The 21,413-nt window shown below is 40.3% G+C and overlaps 1 protein-coding gene and 1 long non-coding RNA gene across 7 annotated transcripts in view; one reads left to right on the top strand and one right to left on the bottom strand.

The window, feature by feature from the left end:
• Positions 1-21,413, top strand: part of map4l (microtubule associated protein 4 like) — a 99,617-nt gene that overhangs the window by 37,015 nt on the left and 41,189 nt on the right. For 5 of the 6 annotated variants that reach the window (XM_034196238.1, XM_034196237.1, XM_034196235.1 and 2 more), the window contains exons 3-6: positions 4,764-4,850; positions 5,186-5,263; positions 6,058-6,288; positions 11,638-12,981. In XM_034196238.1, coding sequence (XP_034052129.1) covers positions 4,764-4,850; positions 5,186-5,263; positions 6,058-6,288; positions 11,638-12,981 — 1,740 coding nt within the window. The remainder of the gene's footprint in view (positions 1-4,763; positions 4,851-5,185; positions 5,264-6,057; positions 6,289-11,637; positions 12,982-21,413) is intronic. The other variant, XM_034196234.1, reaches the window with a different exon arrangement.
• On the bottom strand, positions 5,694-9,188 carry LOC117532769. The gene is made up of 3 exons (XR_004566917.1): positions 8,919-9,188; positions 6,010-6,319; positions 5,694-5,917 (listed from the first exon to the last, which is right to left on the bottom strand). It is a non-coding gene; the product is annotated as an uncharacterized LOC117532769 (long non-coding RNA).

Below are 21,413 nucleotides of genomic sequence, written 5' to 3'. Positions count from 1 at the left end.
CTGATGCCAAGCAGTTAAAACATGCTTCAGGAAGCTTGTAGGAATACTATCTAAGCAACAGGAGGAAGAACCTAAATGCAACACAATGTTTTCAAGGGCATTATGGCTGATGGGATCAAATTGTGTCTTGTGGATTAAGTGTATTTTAAGAGGATGAATGGTTGCCATAGACCCCTTTCCCAAAATGGAGGCACTCACCGTTAATCTTATATTTTCAATTTTTTTGTAAAAAATGATGCAAATTTGTTGCATGACTCAGTAGAGAGGAGTTCAGTGGCAATTGGTATGCGGGGGTTTGATAGCCGGTCAACAGTTGAAAATAACGCAGGCCAACATCAGTGACCATGAGGTTAGAAATATTGAGACCTTTGGTTATAACTAGGTCAAGAGTGTGGCCCAATTTGTGCACATAACTCACGGTAGCGATATTTTATACTTCATGCTATCTGCACAAACTACATATCACATGAAAGCTGAGATTCCACAGATTCCATTGGTATAAGTATCATCACTGTGCGACCAAAGCACACAATTTTACTTTACTTAGCGAAAGCCAGGAAAGACAACACACAACTTCACTTTACAGGGCCAAAGCGGCAAATACGTCTTACCTTTGCTGTTTTCTGATCAAAAGTTGTGTTCAAGGGCATTAAAACGCATAAAAACGCTGCTGAAGGTTAATCCAATGTCTCTGTCACTTTGAAATGATTACTGATAATCCATCATAACATTTATGGCAATAAACCACATTTTCATTAGAGTGTAACAGAGCTTTCGGTTTTGGGCAAACTGCGTGTGCATCAATCTCACTCCTCAATGGTAATGTGTAGGTAGATTCAGGACCCCCCCCCCCCCCCCTCGATTCTATTGGCTCTAACAGTTAAAAAGAGATGTCAATCACCAAAGTCGACCAATGGGTTCCAGAGATACGGCAAATACACCCAAATGTACCCAGAGGTGTTTTTTTTCTTCTAAACCTCTCTAAAAAGGTCACATGTCACTTGTTTTGCATCAACCTTGATACAGGGTACTTATTATATGTTATAATTTGGATTCCTAAAGGTTTACCTTCCCATCATTCAAGGGTGGTTTTCACTATAAGTAATGGGTTTTCTTTGGACGGAAACTATAATTTACATTTTTTTTACGATGTTCAATCTGAATTTACCTTAAAATAAAATAATCTATATTGATTCTGACTTGTCTACATCCAACTCACAGGTGTATCATTGCTTTGAGTAAAAAGATTATTAATTTACCCCTTTTTAGAAGTGAAGATATAGTCATTTGTTCTGGGAATGTCATTTTCGAGCCTGAGGCCTGAAAAACAGGCTCCGGGCATAGCAGGTTAACTAACTGCACTCATAATGTGCCTACATAAAAATGCACCAGGGCTTAAACCAAAGCAGGGTTTCATTAAAACCATGATTAAAACCCACCAAATGTTAGCTTGTAAACGCAGCCCTGGAATAAGATATGAGCCCAACATTCAAAGTAGGCTCAATGGAAATATTTAAAAATGACCTTGTTGACCATCTGTAACTGACCCATATAATCGGCATCCAAATGTACTGAAATAGGTTTGCCTGAAGGCTGAATGCCTCCATCTAGAAAGCTGTTGCTGGGAGCTGGGGAGCAGCTGGGTTCAGCCTTGGGTCCCCCGACAGTTTGGTGCGTCATCGCAAAGTGCACTTCAGCAAGCCCAAAACCACTTCGGAGGCACAGCACACAGCCCTGCACTCTAACCTCTGAGAAGAAAAGTTAGTGGCTATGTCAGCACCCTTAAAGGGTCAATCCAACAATGTAGTTTTGCACTTCCATGAATGTCACTCAAACATTTGGGATAATTCAAGTGGTTTTAATTTGCTATCATAGATGAATATTCATCAGTCCAATCATGTGTGGACCATTCTTAGATGTCTCCTTAACAGTATTCAGATTAAATGTGCAGTCTCGTCAGGTTTTCCCTCCTGCGGAGTGTGTGTGTGTGTGTGAGAAAGCTCACACAGGCAGTTTTAAGTGGAATGAATGAAGTGAGAAATGTGAATGGGCTGAAGCTGAATTAAAGCACAAGGGAATAGTTACAATACAAAAGACCTTATAAGAAATGACATAATCATTGGCAAGTGAGGAGGTTAGACACATTACTATAAGAACACGTGTCATTGTTAAGGTGTTATTAGCTGAGTATGCATGTTTACTTAACTGACACTTGAACTTTATAGCGGTAACAGAATAGGCCTACATGAATAATCATAGGTTTCTAACGGTGACAATTTACACATTTTACACAATTGCACATTTTTGTGAATTCGGCTGTGCGATATGCTAGAAAAGCGCTAAGTGAATGCATTTATTTATTTTATTTAAAGGGGACCTATCATGCAAAATGCACTTTTGTACGTCTTTTACACATGAATATGTGTCCCCGGTGTTCCAGGGAACTCACCAAGTGTCAGAAAACACAACCCTCTCTCTTTTCCTCCATACCCAAATCTCTAAAAAGGGGCTGCAACGGATCTGATACAGACTGATACAGATTTGAATTGTTCTGATGTCAGAAATGAGGAGCTCCGCCTATATGGGCAACTCTCCACCTATCAGGAGGAGACAGCCACGGCCATTGCCGTTCGAAAGCGTTGGAGACGCTGTAGTACATATGCCAGGCCTGTAAGTGTTGATGTAGTCTGCCACAAAAGCAGCGAAGAAGACTTCTCAGATTCAGCCCTTGCAAAAACAGGGCTAAAAAAGAGCAAATAGAGCGAAATGAGGCATGGCTAAAATGCATGATCTGTTTGGTATTTTGAGAAAAAAACTTCGCAGACATGTTTAATATAGGTATGGCACTATATATTATTCAAATATAGCATGATAGGCCCACTTTAAGTGAACAGAGCAACCATCCGAACATATTAATAACGAGTAACTCTGAACTTCTCTCTGACTCTCTCTTCGCACGCACACAGCATAGGCTACAGAACACCGAAGGTGGTCTTGCGCTCAGGGGTGGTGGAAATAAGTCACAGTCTGCGCATTTGTTCCTTAGCAACAGCTTGTGAGAGCAGCGCATTAATTGGTGTTCGTTTGAATGTTTGTTGACGGCCTCCGTGTGTTGATGGGACTTCTCATGCTCCCTACATTTTTCCCCTGCCTTTCGCCAGTTATTAAACCGTCCTTTAACAAAACTCCCTTTTTCCTACTGGTAGTGTGTTTAAAAGAGCGACCAGTCCAGTGATGAGGAAGTAAAACAAATATAATGTTCGGAAAAAAGTGGACCTTTAGGCTTGATGTTGCCTGCTGTCCTCAAAGGCCTGTCTGGATTTGAAATGTGTGTGTATGCGTGTTTTGTTAACAGTGCTACATCTGAAATGTAAAAAAAACTAGTCAGATTACACAAGTTAAATTTTTCGGACATTTAATGCGATTGTAAGTCCATTTTTATCCTTAAGTTGAGTCACAAAGCACTCAAAAAGAAAACAGCTGCACTCGATCCAGTGAGCCTGAAGTAAAAGTTAATGCAGATTGGTTAATTATTCATGAAATCCACCATTACACTGATACTGGCCCAGCGCCCAAAATATGTGTCCTCATTCCCCATGAAAACATTGGGTGGAAAACTGATTTTTAGCTTGAGCATTAACCCCTGCAGTGACAAACTAAACACTCATTGTCTCAGCAGGAGGTAGTAAAACCTGATAAGTCTCCAATTTGATTTTGTTTTAGGGTTAATTATCTATCTGTACCACTGATATTTCAGGACCATGGACAGATGCATATCAAAATGTAACAAAACTTGATTCTTAAATACATGACGCTCCCTATCCTTAAGTTTAGTCCATGCTACTTCCACCACTGTTGTTACTGAGCGCCCAGAACTAAATAGCATTTTGATTAAAAAGCACATTTGTAAAGCTTGTATGGATTATTTGTTGTTGAAAAGTGAAGCAGACTAGAATGTGTATTATTGAGTTGTTATTTAATTTGATAGATTTTGATAATAGCTATTTTATGTCTGTGTTGCTTAATGGGAGTCTACTGTGCAAATCTTTACTTATGTCAAAGGATAACATCATCCATCCTATATCATACAGAAGCACTTAACTCCCCTCCTACTGCTCCCCTGACTGAACCGGTATTATTAAACATTCAACGTGTGTGTGTGTGTGTGTGTGTGTGTGTGTGTGTGTGTGTGTGTGTGTGTGTGTGTGTGTGTGTGTGTGTGTGTGTGTGTGTGTGTGTGTGTGTGTGTGTGTGTGTGTGTGTGTGTGTGTGTGTGTGTGTGTGTGTGTGTGTGTGTGTGTGTGTGTGTGTGTGTGTGTGGCACATATGCATCGATCCTTTAAGAAACGTCCACTGACAGCGGGGCGTTGCCTAGGGAGACCCAGATGCTGTCGTCCTCTCCTTGTGTAACCATGGTGATGGTGCCTTCAGTGACGGATTGTGTCTGTTTGCCTCACTGTCAAAATATATGTGCACAACACACACACAGACACACACTAGAGTGTTTTTGTGAAGCAGGACCTGTGTGACGGTTCAACAGGAGCAGAGTGACAGATTCAGGTGCAGCTTTCAGAGTATGTTAAAAAGGAAGCCTGCAGGAGGCAGTGTGTGTTTGCCACAAACATGTAGGTCATATATTTCCAGGTCTGGGTGTCATTTCTAATTTTTCCAGACATGTCCTACCTGGGAATTTAAGTAGTACTTGTGACAGAATAAAGAGCTTGTCCGAGGTTATGCTGATGTTGGTTTTTATCTCCTTGTAGCTCCAGGGATGATGTCATCAATGATGTCATCAGGGGGACGCCAAGACCCCCAAGGACAGCCCGCCTTCAGCTCTGACTACCTGTCTGGTGAGGGGGAAGGGAGGGAGTGCTATTGTTCTAATTTAGTGTATCAACATGTGCGAAATCTGTGCAGAGTCACATGGGATCTTTTAGTTCCCCCTCTGGATCAGTTTGAAAAAAAAAACCTTGCCAGTTGCAACACTTCTGGGCATAGCTTCAATGATTTGAATATTTAAAAACAGAAAATGTATTCCTCTCTTTTTTACATCCTCCCCCATCATTTTGTCTCCCTGGCTCTCTGGCCTCAATGTACTTGGCTAAAATGTTTCTCCTTGATCCCCCTTTCACTCTTTTTCTCTCCGTCTTTCTTCCTCTCCTTCTCTCTATCTCTGTCTTTGCAGGTCCTATGATGGGTGTGCGGACGGATCAGTGGAGCATGAACAAGACAAAGGACAACAGCATGCCTGACTCATTTCTAGGTCCACTTTACTTTTTTGAACCTCTGTGTCATTTTAACCTCTGAATACAAACTTAAGGGTATCATATTATCCCTTCTATCTGTTGGTTTACAAACAATACAGAATATAAAACCCTTTAAACTAATTCGGTTGAAATGTTGTGGTTGTAATGTGTTCATTTATTATTTAGACTGGATTTATAGAATGTTTTAAATTATTCTGATGGCATTCATTATATGGTGAAAAACTGGACATGGCTGGAAGACATTTTCAAATTCTACTTAGTAGCTGTTAATAATGCTGCTAGTAATACCCTATAAATTAGAAGGCCAGTTAATTCTTAATAAGGGTTCATTGTTTAGTAAAGATAGCTATAACGTGCACTCACCACTACTAATACAGCTTCCTTACAGCAGATATTCTTAACTATGGTGTTAATGGCACTCCAGTGGACAGTTTAAATGTTTTATTTAAAAAAGAAGCTCCATAGATCGACAACAAATATTTTCGTTTTTTAAATCCATATTGGTTCATATATAATCCGTTCCAATCCAACTAACCCATTACTATAAGATTATTCACATGTCTTTAATATATTTTCTATAAAATAATCCTAATTTTATTTCAAGGGAACTAAATGAGGGGTCCCCAGTTTATATTGTGAGAGGTCCTTGTCTGAAAAGATATTGAGAATCATTGCATTACAGTATATTCTTTAAAAAGAAGCAGAAACCAGTTTATATAGTGTATGTAGCTGCAGTACATACACGTATTATCTGTGGGTGACCGGTCTCTGTGCTCTGTCTGTCCATCAGGTTTCTCTCAGTCTGGGATGGGAGGGCCCGTGGGGTCCAGCCAGCCCCCCTTCCAGTCCGGGATGGGCTTGGCTCTCGGCCAGACCGGGATGGGTTCTGCTATGGACAGCCAGAAGAGTTCGGGCCTGTTTGGTGTGGAAAACAAAAGCACCAGTGGAAGCAGTCCCTTTAAACCCAGTGATCCATTTTCCCTCGGTGGCCTGGGAATCCCCTCCATGGATCACTCTGCAGGTATCACAAAGAGGGTTGGTTGCATGTGTTCCTATTTGCAGAAGGGGCGGGTGGAGACAGGAGAAGGAGGAGAGAGGAGGAACAGGTAGTGGTAATCTCTGCTGAAGAAGGTTTACCTGACACTCCCAGTAACACAATACTGAGCAGGTGTTTTTGTGTAGTTGTTAGGGAGGGCTGGTTGTATTTTTCACACAGAAAACTGGAGCCCCTGCTGGAATAAAACAAGTAAATCCTTGTCAAATCTTAAATTAGCTTGACTTGATTCTCATACGTCATGCACATTATTATAGGAAGCCCTGTAGCATGGCAGCAGTGGCGGATGGTGATAGGAGAGTAAGAGCCTGATCACACAGGGCACATTTGAGCAGCAGAGGGCAGCCTCTTCTAGTTGTTTCCACTGCAGTTCAGCTTTGTCATCACCACTGGATTCATCGCTTTATCCTCTCTGCACTTTACTATTCTTTATCTTTCAATTTGATCAAATGAGACTTATGCAGTGGCCATAAAAAAACACATCATTTGATGTCGATGAAAAAACCCAACATATATGCAACCATGACAATTCTAGTTGCCTTTTATCATACATTTTTAATGTTTACTACGCTTGAGGGAATAACAGCTGTGTCTTAACTGAATGTATGGTTGCCTAGCAACAACAACACAAATCCCAGGAGAGGATTTAAAGACGAAGCAGCACATCATGCCTTTCAGGGTCTTTCTCTGTAATTATGCACACATTCAAGCTGCTTTAATAAAGACATGCTTGCAGTGCTGCACATAGTTATTTTTTCCCATTAACCTAATGTTACTCTCTGTCTGTTCAGCATTAAAGCTTTTGAGAAATAAAGATTTAAAACACAACTAAATGAAAAATTACTCAGCATCTGAGTTTCATTCCTGCAGAGTGTATTCATTCAGCACGCTCTTATTCAGGGTTTTATTTTGTATCTCTCCTCCCTTCTGTTTTGTTGGTCTGCTAAAGATAGACCAGCTAACGGTACACGCTGGTTATGTAACAGTTATTATCCTAGTTCATTACAGGAAACTCCTAGAAACCAGGGATGAATTGAGGGGAGATTGTCTGTTACCCAACATCAGTTGCTGTATTGACTGATACACACTTAGTTTTTCGAATGAAAACCCATTCAATTTTCAGGGAAGAGACTAGTGATGTCACCAGATGCTGCTGTTCTAAAATAAATGTCCTTAGTGAACCGCTCTATTAAACAAAACCTACAGACACTCTGGAAATACGCCAATCCTGTTACATAATTTAGATGATAGCGATGAAGAATACAAAATAAGCTTTGGATTAACTAGCCTAATGTTTGATCTTACTGTTGCAGATTGTTTTAGAAATAAAATATGCAACCTTTAAGCACAGAAATCAAATTCAGAGCATATGAGCTGATGAAGATGGAAATCTGTTTTTGTGTCTTAAACTGCGCTAATCACAAAAGTAATGAGGGATAAACCAAGCTTAATATCTCAAGAAGGATACGCTCTGTTAGCTCAGAGTGCAGTGTTACTGGAGCCATTAGATTCATGTATCTATCAGAGACCTCGATTATGTATAGTACAAATGACTGCAGTGAAGATGTTATTAGTACATATTGATATCATATTCAAAATGGAGGAAACGTTAACAATGACTCACTGTGTATTTAACTGCGACAGTAAGCAGTGGCAATGAGCAAACATAAAAAAGCCCCACAGTATTGTAATGTCTATTGAAGTAATTTGTCCTACATGAAAGATGAGGACTTGTCAAATGCAATGGTGTGTTTGAAAGATAGATCTAAAGCTTACGTTTTTGAGTATTAGTATTTGTTCTAGTTGCCAGGCAGAAAAAACATTTGGACTCGTGTCATGTCTTCTGCTTCTTCCTGTCTTACATCAATGGATATCAGATAAGGCAAAAACCATTAAACCTTTTATTTAAATAACTTGTTTTACAGAGGGAGCTTGTCAATATGTGCTTCTGTTTGGTCAAATCATTCCACAAGAACCACATCATTCTGGCTGTATTTGGAGGGGTTTTTCTTCGACGGCAGGAATATGAACAGCAATAAGAGATGTGCTGGATACATCTTAGTACAAATAACTCAATTGCGGTTCCCTTTCTAATTCACACGTTTTTGCGACCCTGGTGCATTTAATGTCTAAGACTCTAAGTAAAGAAAGGGTATTTTTGGAGCTACAAAGCTTGATGCTATATTTACCAACCAGCATCCGGCGTGAAGACTGAAGGGTCCTTTGCCTTGTTTAAAATCTCTGCTTGGGCTCAGCCTCTGGGAAATAATTAGCTTATGTACATGTCATGTGCTAGAGTATTATTAAACTATTACATTATTAAACCCACTGAGATAACTTAGGCTACAGTTTACAATCTAATCACTCAGAGTCCTTTACCTCCCTGAGCTGACGTTATCTCTCTCAGTCCCACAGGAGAGGACTCTCCCTCTCCTTATTGTTGAAACAGCTAATCTCCGTTAGCTCCGAGCTAGCACCAGATGCTAACAACAACCCTGTAACTCTCTCAGTCTCTCTTTCTCTCGAATCGACCAGTGGCCTTTATTTGTCATGAACAATCAACGAATCTACGAAACAATGACACCAGCCAGGCTCACCTTCATCTTTTGGGAACAGAAACATCGCCACGGCAGACTTGACATTAATACAGCCAGCGGCAATGCATCGCTTCCCGTGTGTTTTTCCTCCCTTTGTCTTCACTGTAGCCTCCATTGTCAGGTTTTCTCGATTGGCAATCACTTCCAGTCGACTCCGACACACTTTCCAGTAAAATACTCGCTCAAAAACTTTGATAAATTCGACTTTGAAACAGAGAAACAATAAACTGATGAATGTAAACACTTAGGCGGCGACCATCTCGTGACGTCACGCAGTAGATCGCAAGCCACGCCCACGAAGGCGGAGGTCAACTGCGGATTTCCCTGCGGCAAATTCAAAACTCGTCAAATTCGTTACTATTCCAACATATTTTGATATGGGTTCCAATGGACAATTTTGGTCATTACTATACGTATTAGCATAACAGATCATGCACAGGCGCACACTTCACGGGGTCTTTAAGATGTAATCCCTTTTTAATAACTCATCGCATTAAATATACATGATAATGCTCCAGTTTCATCTCAACCTTGAGCTGTTTATAGCTATACAAGCATTCAAGGCCAAAGGGAGAAGATAGCTAAAATTAAATAAGTCAATCAATTCAGAAATATATGAAAATGTTACAGATTAAAGGGGTATGCACCTTTTTCTGCCTTCACATTAATATCCAGTGATGTAAAACAGAGGAGGGGTCGATGAACACTGTGATAGAGCAGTTTTACTTAAAACCAGGGTGAAGACATGATGAAGAGAAATGAGAGCGGGATATAGGTTAGATTGAGAGAAGGACTGTATAAACAAACCTCTGTCTGTTTGTATCTGTCTGTTCATCTTTTCCTCCCTCATTCTCTCTGAGGTAATGGAGTGCTTGTCAGACATTATTGAAAAATATTGCTTTGAAGAAAAAACATAAACAACGATGATGAATTCCTCCACAAACAGGAGATAAGATAGTGGGAACAGAGAGATGAAGGGATCAATTCCGTGCAAGCTTTATTCTTTTGTGATAAGTAAAAGCTTGCACGTGCACATTTTGTCATTGTGTTGTGATTCTGTGACTCATTCCACATGTGCATTGTGCCATTTTTGGATAACTTTTTGTGTTTCTGTATGTGGGACAATGATCATTTTTCTAACAGGATTCTTTAAAAATGCATGCATTATTTTTTTATCATGCATGCTGGATCCTATTTGAAATGAGCTTGATGCATTTACCTTGTAAAGTTGCTTCAGTGCGTGCGTTTTGCTTTGCTGTGTGTGCCTGCTCCCTACAAGATCAGATTTACCCTCTGGGTCATGATCATGTTAAAAAGAGGTGAATCAAATATGTTTTCCACAGGGAGACAATCACACAATAAATCTATTGTTTGACTGAAAAGGGCCAATTTAAAACTCAGTCCATTACAGACTCCATACAGAATTTTCAGATTTTAAAATGTACACATTAAGATTAAATCGCCCCAATGGATCTTCTGACTTTTAATTGATCTTATCATACTGTATTCATTGGGATTAATATAGATATATGTATAGCCTCCAGTCCTACAATTTTACTATACAAATCTGGCACATTTGAAGAATTGAGACACAACCAAGTAGATACATCAAAACAAATGATTCTGAACGGATCATCAGCGCTGAACCTCCATATGTCCAAATAGGAAATGGATAATGCACATATAATTACATTTAGTGAAATATAGAATGTCTGTTACAGGTAAGTAAATGACAGGTTGATTGTATTTATAAAAGCAGGCACCATCACGTACTTCATATGTTATGAAAGCGTTTGAAGGGTTATGCCAAAAGGAGCTTTAAAGCAGTCAGATTATGGTTACAATGGCTTGAAACAGCCAGGGGGGACACTGAGAAATAAACTGCAGCAATCCCTTATGGCTTTAGGTGGTCAACACATTTGTATGTTGTGTATGTATTTAGCACAGAGTTTCTTGTACCTTGGCGTTATTGTACTCATGACGTGACGGAATAACCAGTTGCCCAAGGTCCGACAAACTCATAGAAGCCTTTCTATCTGTAAGCAACACAAAGAAACATTGATTAGGATGTTTGGATTGACAGAACTTTTGCTACAAAACCTTAAAACTACCTCAGTTAATATGTGGGACGGCCTTAATCCTCTCCGTAAACCCTCTGATTCTATTAATACTGACACATTCACAGGGAGTGGCATAGTCTAACGAAACCATTGGTTATGGGTCTTACAAGCTTTTTGAGCCAATATTTCACGTGTTCTAGTGCAACCACTGGATATCAATAATTCATTTTTCTTATTGTTTAAAGTCCGATTAGCAAGTTCAGTGTCCAGAAAGGAGACAAACTATATGACCAGATTGTCTCACAGGTAGTCAGTTTACAACGTAATATAAATCTGAATTGATGATAACCAATTGGTTGCGTAATTGCATTTCCTCCAATGCGTTTCACCCGCTCTGTTCTCCACATGCACTGCTTACGTTCAATCAAAGCCTACTCAAACATGATTGGTCAATACTACTCTTCCCACAAATGGTACAAACATATTGCCCCAATGCCTAGAGATCATGCATTTACATGCAGATATCTGCTGGACAAGTTTGTAAACAATTAATAAATAAGGTAGTTTAAACCAGCTATGGTAACCACAATCTGAAGGCTTTTTGGCTCTGACACAGTATGTGATTGGTTCCTCCTCTTATAAAACCCTCCCCCCCTCAGCAGCTCCCGTACTCTCTCCAAGCGGCTCAATGGACGACAGCAGTCCCTCTTCCTCCGCCTCCGAACCCCTCAGCCCTGAGAGAGTGGGGCCAGGGGGCGAGGCTGACAAGCAGAGGCGCCGGAAGAAGAAGAGGAAGGGCAGTGACCAGGTCTACGACTTCTTGGATAGCCAAGAGAATAGCATCGGCCAATCTCAAAAGCCTGGGATGCAGGATAAGGGAGGAATGGAGGCAGAGGAGGATGAGGATGACGAGGAGAACTGGGAGTGGGAGATAAGAGAGAGTGGAGGAGGAGGTAGAGTGAAAGGCAAGAAGACTAAGAGTCGGGCAAAACTTCCCGAACAGTGGGGAGCGCCCCAGCAGCCCATCTCTCCGACGCCGGCTACAGTCGCTCCTACCTGGGCTACTGCCGACTCTGGTCATTCTGACTCCAACCCCAGCCCTGTTTTGCCCTCTTCCCCTTCACAATTTCCCACAAGTTTCACTAATCGTTCCAATGCTAGCCTTGTACCAGATTCATCTCCTCGCTCTTATGAGCCGATGTGTGGAGACGACTTCCCTATGTCTGCTAAAGATGGTCAAAAGGCAAATGAAGTGAAAGTATCGACCAGCAAACCTGAACCTACCATTAGCGCAGCGACTAATGTTCCTGGCAAGAATAGTTCAGCTGTGGATGTTAGTGATAGTCTAGCACTGATGACAGGGGAGAATCTTAGCCCAGTCTCCCAGACCTTCTCTTTCCTGGATTCAGTTCTCCAGACCCCTCCAGGCTCCACTCCTGACTCACAGACCACCACCCCTATCACTAACACTCCCTCCCTTGCTACAGCCCCCATGGCAAAGTCAGAAATGGGCATCCCTGCTTCACAAGCCACTTCTGTTCTTAACCCTTCAAAGGTTACTACAGACCTTCCTCCTACTTCCGTTCTGTCAACCAACCCATCACCGTTAGCTTCCGCTGACACATACCCTTCAACAACCACAGTCAAATCAGCCCTCAACGTCGATGCCAAGCCTTTCGTCCCCTCAGCCACGCTCATGTCTTCTAGCATGACTGCAGCATCTCCAGCTTTTAGTACAACAGCAGCAGCAGCTTTCACAGGAAGCGCATCTGCAGCACCCACTACCACCCCAGCCATGACCCTTAGTTCCTCACCTTCTCCCTTTAAGAATGAAGCCACTCCTGCACCATTATCATCAGCCACACCCCCCAAAAGTGTAGCCACGCCATTTAGCTCAGCAGTAGCCACTCCCCCTCCACCCATCACCCCTGCAGCCCCTCCTTCTCTCCCTGCACACTCAGAGCACCAGGAGTCCTCGTCGCCACAGCTCCCCCCAATGGAAGGTTGGTGAACTACAGGGAAGATTATGAATAACATGGAGAAACATTTGAACACAATCATTGTAGACTAGGAAAGCAGGAAGTAGTTACTGTTTGTCTTCCTGTATGCATGGCTCTCTGTCTGTGGATTAAGTACCAGGCCTCCTTGGTGCTTGATCCTTTCCTCTATGTATTTGTAATAAACATGGCTTGACACATTAATAGAGAGCAGCTCCACTTCAATCTCTTTTTTAGATATTCATACATAGAAATCGGCTCTTTGCGACCATTCATAACACCTAATAAATATAATTGTATCTCAAAAATGTACCAGAGAAACATTTCTGTCCACTATATCATCTGGTGGCATGAGTATGGGACACAAATGTACTGTGCTGGTCGGGCCCTATATTGACAAAACTGTGAGGGTAAACTGAAGTTGTCTGATTTCCCTCTGCCTGCCTCTGTGTATCTGTTACCATGATCATAACAGTTGAATCACTTGACCTGCTGCTTCTGATAGCTATGCCAGCATTGCTTGCTCCGTTGTCTCCTGTTTCATCTGATTGTCAGCTGCCTGTGTAACCTCCCACATTATCTCCTCTCTGTCTGTACCAAGATACACATAGCCTGGGTCCTTTCATGGCAAACTATTTTGCTAATGCCTTTTAGATTTATTAAGTCAATGTTATAGTTTATCAACTGCATTGAGCAAAATGTTTGTAGTTGTTAAATCTAAGTTAATGGTAGACATGACTGCGACAAAAAAATTGGTGTTGTGGTTGTTAAATGCCCATCCTGAAATTATCCAATTATCTTGATGCCTCTTGGGTTTATTGTGTTTATATTTTGTGTTTATATTACAACTGTTTGTCATTTATGTGACCACATTAAGAGTCTCACATTTATAGATGTTTTGTGGAGAAGCAGAATGCTTATTGTAGGACGTTCTGATTTAGGCAGCAAATCTGACTCGTGCTACTCACTATGCTATTATAGAGCAGATCAGAGTAAGACAATACTTAGAGTTTGACTTTAAGTGACCAAAGCAACCCCCCCAAAAATGGAATAAACCATTCACAAAATTGAAAGCCAGAATATGTGTCGCAAAGCTCTGGAAGACCTTTAATAAGGTTGCCTTGAGTAAATATATGTTTGTCATTTTATGATGTACACCTGTAATGTTTGCAATTCACTACAACCGCTCAGTTTTTGGTGACCTTGACAGTAATGCTTAAATTCAACTAAATGAGTATTACTGAGGTTATCTTCACACCATTTTCTTATGCCCCCGCCTGTGTTTTTACATGTGCACATGAGGGGGGCAGAATAAATACTCTTGAATATAATGCATTCCATCACAACATCATCATTGTGTGGCCACTCTTTGATAAGCCAAAATACTAAAATTATATTTATTCATTTTCTTATGACCTTTATTATCCACTGCAAAGATCCAGAATAGATTTTAGGTTTAAAAACAAAACAAAAAGCTGTGTTCTTGACCCTATTTAAAATTTAAATTTGTGCTTGTTTTATACGTAATCCCTAATGTAAACCCAACCACCTTCAAATGACAGGGTTTCCCCCAGTTGTTATAACTGCAGACATGACAAGTCTGAGAAATGTCACGTGAATGACAGAACTTCAACATATAAAGCTGATGAGTGTAACAGCCAGCAGTCTAATGTCGGCCCTTATGGCCTGCTTGACCTCTTATACACTGGGATAAACCCTGAGATGAGCTCAGTCTAATACTTCCTCCTCCTGATAATGCCAGGTTTCAGTCATGATGATTGTCTCTGGCAACATCCCAAAGTGCTGAATGAAGCTTTCATTTCCAGTGTGATTCTCTCTATGCTTCCCCCAGCACTAAAACATTACCAATTACACGCATAAAAAGGCCTTTATCCGGACAAAGCAAAACTGCCCTTTAGTCTCTAAAGCATCCTTAAACCTGAAGAAATTCTAACTGGAGTTTTAAAGCATCTTCACAATTGTATTTGTACTATAAGTTCTAACCCTGAGGCCTTTGTATTGTCGAAGCTGCTGATTTAATCACATTGAAGCTGATTCTGAACTGGCTGAACATTGTCTTTTTCTCTCCCCCTTCCTTTTTTCTGTTTCATAATGCCACCAACCATGTCACCTTGAACAACAGGTAAGACAAGTTACTCTTTTTGCTTTTGGTATATTTTATGCGTCAATCTTTATTCAATTTGGAGCTCTGTTGGAGACTTTGGACAACCTTGACGCACAGTAGCTCCTGCTGTGATTGTTGGGTTAAGGTTATTTCATGTATATTCCTGTGTGGTTTTAACAAAGGTGGCAGTGAAGGTTTAACATGTAAAAATTGAGTAAAATGAACTAAAACACTGTTATTTCAAAAGTTAGAAATCATTGTTTGCGCCCTCTTATGAGGCTTCAATGTTGACATGCATCCTGTGTCTTCAATTAGGTTGATCTCAGCATAGCATTACAGAAATCTTCAAAATCCTTTTCTGGTACAAACAATATTCGAACTGATTACATATAACTGTTGATGTTCACTAAATGTGGCATATAAGAGGGTTAGTGAAATAGACCCTCTTTAGTTTCCATTTTGACTGGCTGAAAAGGCACAGGTTCTTCTTAGATCAAATAATGATTCTTTATTTTACCAAAGCAAGTTTTGCATTCATAATGCTGTAAAACTGTTAAAGCATTTTATAAACAGAAATGGGCATAGCCTATACATTAAGATTCAGCTATTTAATGAATATGTTGATATTTTATCACAGTCTATTTTTACGATTGATATGAGTCAGCATTCCAAACTTTATCAGTCTGTTACTTTTAAGGGATTGTCACTTTATACCCAGTGAATGCTGCAAATTAATTACATTATGAACATCCTTGCCAATCTGTTACTAAGTTGTTTTCAACATCTCATGCCACTCAGTGTCTACCAGATGGTCTTACTTGGAAAATAATGATGTTATACTTCACACCATATGAGTTGGTCTTAGTGTGCGTCATTGTATACTCGAGAAATTAGCTCTATTTTCAAAGACAAGTGCACCTTAAACAAGAGGGTTCTGTCCCATCTGACTTAATAGGCAGAAATAATTGATGTGAAACTTGACCCTTTAGCTTCTCTTCTGTGATTCTTTGTGTTGGTTGAAATGTTGTTGCTGCTGCAGAGTTACACACCACCAGTGGTGAACCGTGTCTATCACAACTGGACCTTCTGTAGACACACACACCCCCGCCGCCCCTCCCCCGCGGCATTATAATGTCCGTCTTTTCACTGAATTGTCGTCTTGAAAATTGTACTCACAACAATTCCGCAACAACTTCATCTTCACGTTGCACTTGTCATTTCAACGTTAAAAACAATAAAACGGCATGAATTGCTTCGTCGCATTCGTTCTAGATCCTCTGTCTCGAGCCAGTTAACTAGCGGGACTTAATCTAGAATACCCTGGAACCGAGGGAAACTCTGAAAGAATACGCCCATTGGCTACAAATCAATATATGATTGGTTGATCAAACTGTCAGTCCAAACGTACGCTCTCATTCAGTGCAACGGCCAGGGCATTCGATCAAGGATGTAGAATACCTTGGTTGAAGGATATTCTACGCAGAGATCCAGAAAAAGATCTGATTGGTTGCTTTCTTTTCTAACACAAAACCACTGAAATGCGTAGTGCATGGTCCGAGAAGGACAAACAAATCAACGTAACACTGTAATATTACAGATCAACAACACGGATACGATTCTCATTTATTCATTTTATATACATTTATTACATTTTATTTATATAATTAAATCGATTTTTTGTTTGTTTTATCTGAGTGTTCCAGGGTATTCTCTGAATACCTTGAAGGCCCTGAAGGTTCGCCACTGCACACCACCCAAGCCTTTAATGTGTATATTCAGTCAGCACTAAGTTGTCCCAAGGTGAATTTGTTGCTCTACAGCCGGTCCTCCCTCAGTACTGGATTTTGCAGATGCTGTTGCTACAGCACGGACACACAAACTTCATGGGTTTTGAAAAATGTAGCTTATTACAGTTTGTCAAACAGAGATGGTGCAGTGCAAATTGAGCTTTTAATATTCATTAGCTCATAAAGTCGGGATAACTAAGTTTGTGGATCTTTATGAGACCTCTTGAAAATCTTTATGAGACCTCTTGAACTGGCCACTCAGTGCTGTAGCATTAGAGTACTGGCCAAAATAACATTGACAATTATTATGTAAATGTTAACAAGATGCATTATGTTCTTTCCAAAACTCAATTTGCTTTAAAAGTTCAAATCTTTACCACTGCACCACTTTAAAAAACAGTTGTACATCCCTTAACATAAACAATTAATGATATTATTTAATTGGCTAAGGTTTTTATACATGCAGCCACATATAGATCTACAACTAGATACATTAACAGAGTCTGATCTAATCGTTCAATAGCAACATTCTAATTATAACTCATCATACCAATTATGATGAGATAATACATCATAATATTTTGTCACTTTATTGAGGTCACTTGTGAAATGTGGCTCAAACAGTGCTGGTGGAGTGCTTTTGTTTCCCAATGAGACTGGGAATCAGTGGACAGACTTTAATATAGTTATTGACAGCTGACTGCTTTTGTGGTTCAATGTTATGAAGACATCTGCTCGGCCCCTCTGTTTTTCTACCTGTGTCTATTTTCTCCTGACTGTGTGTCTATTTATAAACCTGCGTACTGCCTTCACATCTCTCTATCCTCTCTCTTTCATACAATATTGATGTCTGAGGCTATTTTACCCTTATGTAAGGCAAGGACACCCTCACTTTTGACCATGCAGGAATGTATGCTGGCTTTCATCCCTGTGTGTAGAGTTTCTGGGTATGTGTGTGTGATCTGCTGCGTGGTCATCATTCAGCAAGATAAACTGTATACATGTGTGTTAGAGAGACAGAGATAGCGTTTTTGTAAGCAAAGCAAAGAAGTAACCATCTTTTCCTCTGCTGGGAGTGCTGTCACACACACACATACACACACACACACACACACACACACAATGAGAGGCGATGACCTGGTTTTGTCCTTGAGAGCAGACAGAGTGAATCAAAGTGGATACTTTCATCACTGGGGACAAATGTGTGTTGTGGTTGGCTGTCTAACAGTGCAGATGAGATGATGTTGCAGTTGGTTGTAAAAGATTTGTGGGTGGGTGAGTCTCAGCACTGCTCGCTGGCTCCATCTGGTGTCTGCTCGGAGAAGTGCAGCTCTGACAATGATCAAAGAACGTGTAGTGAGGAACATGAGACGTTAGCAATATTTGAAATGAATTCCATTCAAATAGTTATATTTCTGTTGCTACGAGGAAAATGGTGGGCCAATAGAAATCACAATTCTCTGGTGATTCTTCTTTTCACTATTTGTCAGGAAAAAACAAAAACATGAAGGTCAGACCTTGACCTAATTTTTATAGACCAAGCTCATTAGTTATCAAGAAAAAAATTACGATATATTGGTTGCACCACTACTGCTGAACTGCCAAAAGCATACAGTCCATAGAGCTAGACTGATAAATGCAGAGATGCCTCACTGTGATGTTTAAGGTAGAATTAAAACAAACAAAGACAACAATATACACACAAATAAGAAACCTGAGGGATAGATGTTGAGATCCAAGTAATATTTCATTATTGAGTATTGTCAAGCAAAATGTCAAAAGAAATTCAAACCCAGAAAGACACACAATCAGCAAAAATAGATGTCACAAAAAGATCCAGTGAAATTGAGGTTTAAAGACAACTGTAGAGGAAGTGTCAACATGTTTTTTGTGGTGTTCTGGTGATGGATTTTTAAAAATAAAGGGTTAAATAATGTAGCATTTTAGGTTATTTGTACTTTGAAGGTGCATGATGTCTGGGACTTGGAAAATGTCTGCCAGACTTATGGGTATATTCATCCTAACAATAGCAGGGTAATGGAAAAGCCCACGTGAGGGCTCATTTAATTTTCCTGCATGTGATGGATCTTCAGGGTACCTTCTGCCTGCGTGAGGCCAGTGCATGCTGGGTAAATGCAATCATTCTGTTGTATGTTCTTAAAGTGGAATTTCCCTCATGAGGGAGCGCTGCAAACTGCAGGATCTCATAAAGGACGTCTTAACGACCTGGTTGAAGGTTGACACCTGTATCCGTCTCTATTTTATATTCTCCATGCCTACTTTAGCACTATTCCTTTCAGTTCTGTCCATCCTTTTGACTATGTATTTATGGTGAATTTGATGCCTTTCGCTTTCTTTTTATAATCTGCTGTTGCCAGAAAGCAGGAAAGTGAGTTTCCTTCCTCCTGCTTTTCAGTCATATCTGACTCATTAACAACTAACATCAATTACAATGTAGATGCCAGAAGATGCTGCCGATCTTCTTTTTTCGGTTTGAAGTAATTATGCAGGTCTTGATTTTAGCAACATTAGGTTAGCACGCTAACCTCTTACTCTAACTCCTCTAATTGGATACTATATGTGTGACTCATTTAAGATCACAACCAATCAAATGTAAATGATTAAAGTGAGAAATATGCTAGGGGAAACTTATATATACAAAAAGAAATGATCCTCCTTTTCTTCTCCCTTTCACCCCAATCTCTATCTTGTCTTAACTCCCATTCCTCCATAGACTCTTTCCTCTCTTGGTTAATTTCATTATAACCTCCCTTTAACACTTCCTCCATTCCTCCCTTATTGCTAACATCATCTGTTGCTCCTTATCATATTTCATCTATATCTATTCCCGGATTCCTCTTTCTCCCTCCCCCTGTCCACCCTCCTCCATCTTCCTGCTTCTACCCCTTGTCTCTTTTCTCTTTCCTTTTCCCCCTCCACCTCTTTCCTCCATCCTCCATCTCTTTGCCCTTTCCGTCTCCTTTATCCACGTCACGTCTTCCCCTCCCCTGCCCAGACTCCCTGTGTCGCTGCGGCACCGTAATAATCACTGCATTGGAGACTGGGGGGTGGGGGGTTCGCGTTGTCAGGGAGACATGGGAGGCGGTTACCGTGGAAACAAAGAGACTCCGCGAGTGAGGGATGGAGAGATAGAGAAGGGGTGGACTGGGTGTGACAGTCAGCGAGGTCGAAGTGTAAAAATAGAACCGGTCTGACAAGATCCTCCACCCTCCTTCTCTTCCTCCCCCTCCCCTCTCTCTCTCTCTCTCTCTTTCTGCCCAGCGCCATGAGCAACCAGCTGTAGCCTCCTATCTCTCTGTTTCTTCCATCTACAGCTGGTGTTCAACAATCTGTGACCTTCAAAAGGAGGACGAACAGTGACCTCTGCGATTAAATCCTGAGCCGAAAGCCACAAGAGTATCAGATTTAATTTGACCTATCGACTGCCTTTTCTAAATATATTACTTGTTATTTGGCTCTCCTGCTTTTGAACTTTAGTTGTCCTTCTCCGTTTGTATCCCACAGTGTCTCTGGGGGAGAGCTTGTTAGTAGCAGGGTTGCAAAAGGTTTTAGAGATGTATACAGTTTAACTTGGAAAACCACATTTAACTATTTCACATTTATAGTCATTCAAGTTTCCAGATATGATTTGCACCAGGCTTTGTGAAGCTACAGCAGGCCTTTCATTGGAATAATACAGCCATCTAGCATTAGCATACTAATGAAAAGAAGCCTGAAAATGGATAGAAAAAGCTGGAGCAAGAGAATCAACTCTGCCATTGCCACCTGGGTTCCTTAGGCCAGTTTTGGAAACATCTTGTAATCTAAAATCAATGTTGACATCTAATATGATATGATATACATAGTAATATGAGGCAGAAAAAGTGATCAAAACATTTTGATAGAACATTACTTAAAGTAAGTGACAACATTGATGTCAGAGCAATATGCTATAAAAAGGGGAATTGTATTTGAGAGTGGAGCAACAAACAAATACGCTCTATGGCACAGAGGAAACATATATTGTATAACAGGCTGCTAAACTCACATAACTCATTATATGGTCTTGCATATGGGATTTGTTGACAGAAAAAAAGAAAGAAAAAATATAAACAGCCTTAGCCTAAAAAAGAATAGTAAGTTATGCGATAAAATCAATAAATGGTTAAAGAAGACCACAGGAGAGGGAGAAATACCATTTGTTTCACATTGAAACAGTGTTTTAGCCGTACAGTGTATAGAAGACGAGTGCTAAGGATACTCACAAGCAGTACAGTGCCTTTATAAGAATAGTTTTGTGTTTTCAGAATTGAGATCCCAATTGAGTGTTTTTTAATTAAATGTTTTGCCTTTTGTAACTCATTGATTTTCAAACAGTGAGGCGACTCGGACAAAACGTTAACAAATATAGCCTCAATTGCAGTCCTCAAATTGTAACCAACAGTTAACTCAGAGGATGATTATCCACCGAAGACGATACATCTACAGTATTTTCAAAACAAAAGAGTTGTAAAAATCCATTGTAA

Source organism: Gymnodraco acuticeps, unplaced genomic scaffold, assembly GCF_902827175.1.
Source record: "Gymnodraco acuticeps unplaced genomic scaffold, fGymAcu1.1, whole genome shotgun sequence".
In the NCBI taxonomy this organism is placed as follows: Eukaryota; Metazoa; Chordata; class Actinopteri; order Perciformes; family Bathydraconidae; genus Gymnodraco; species Gymnodraco acuticeps.
The sequence above is the reverse complement of the archived record's forward strand: the minus strand, read 5'-3'. Positions and strand labels throughout refer to the sequence as shown.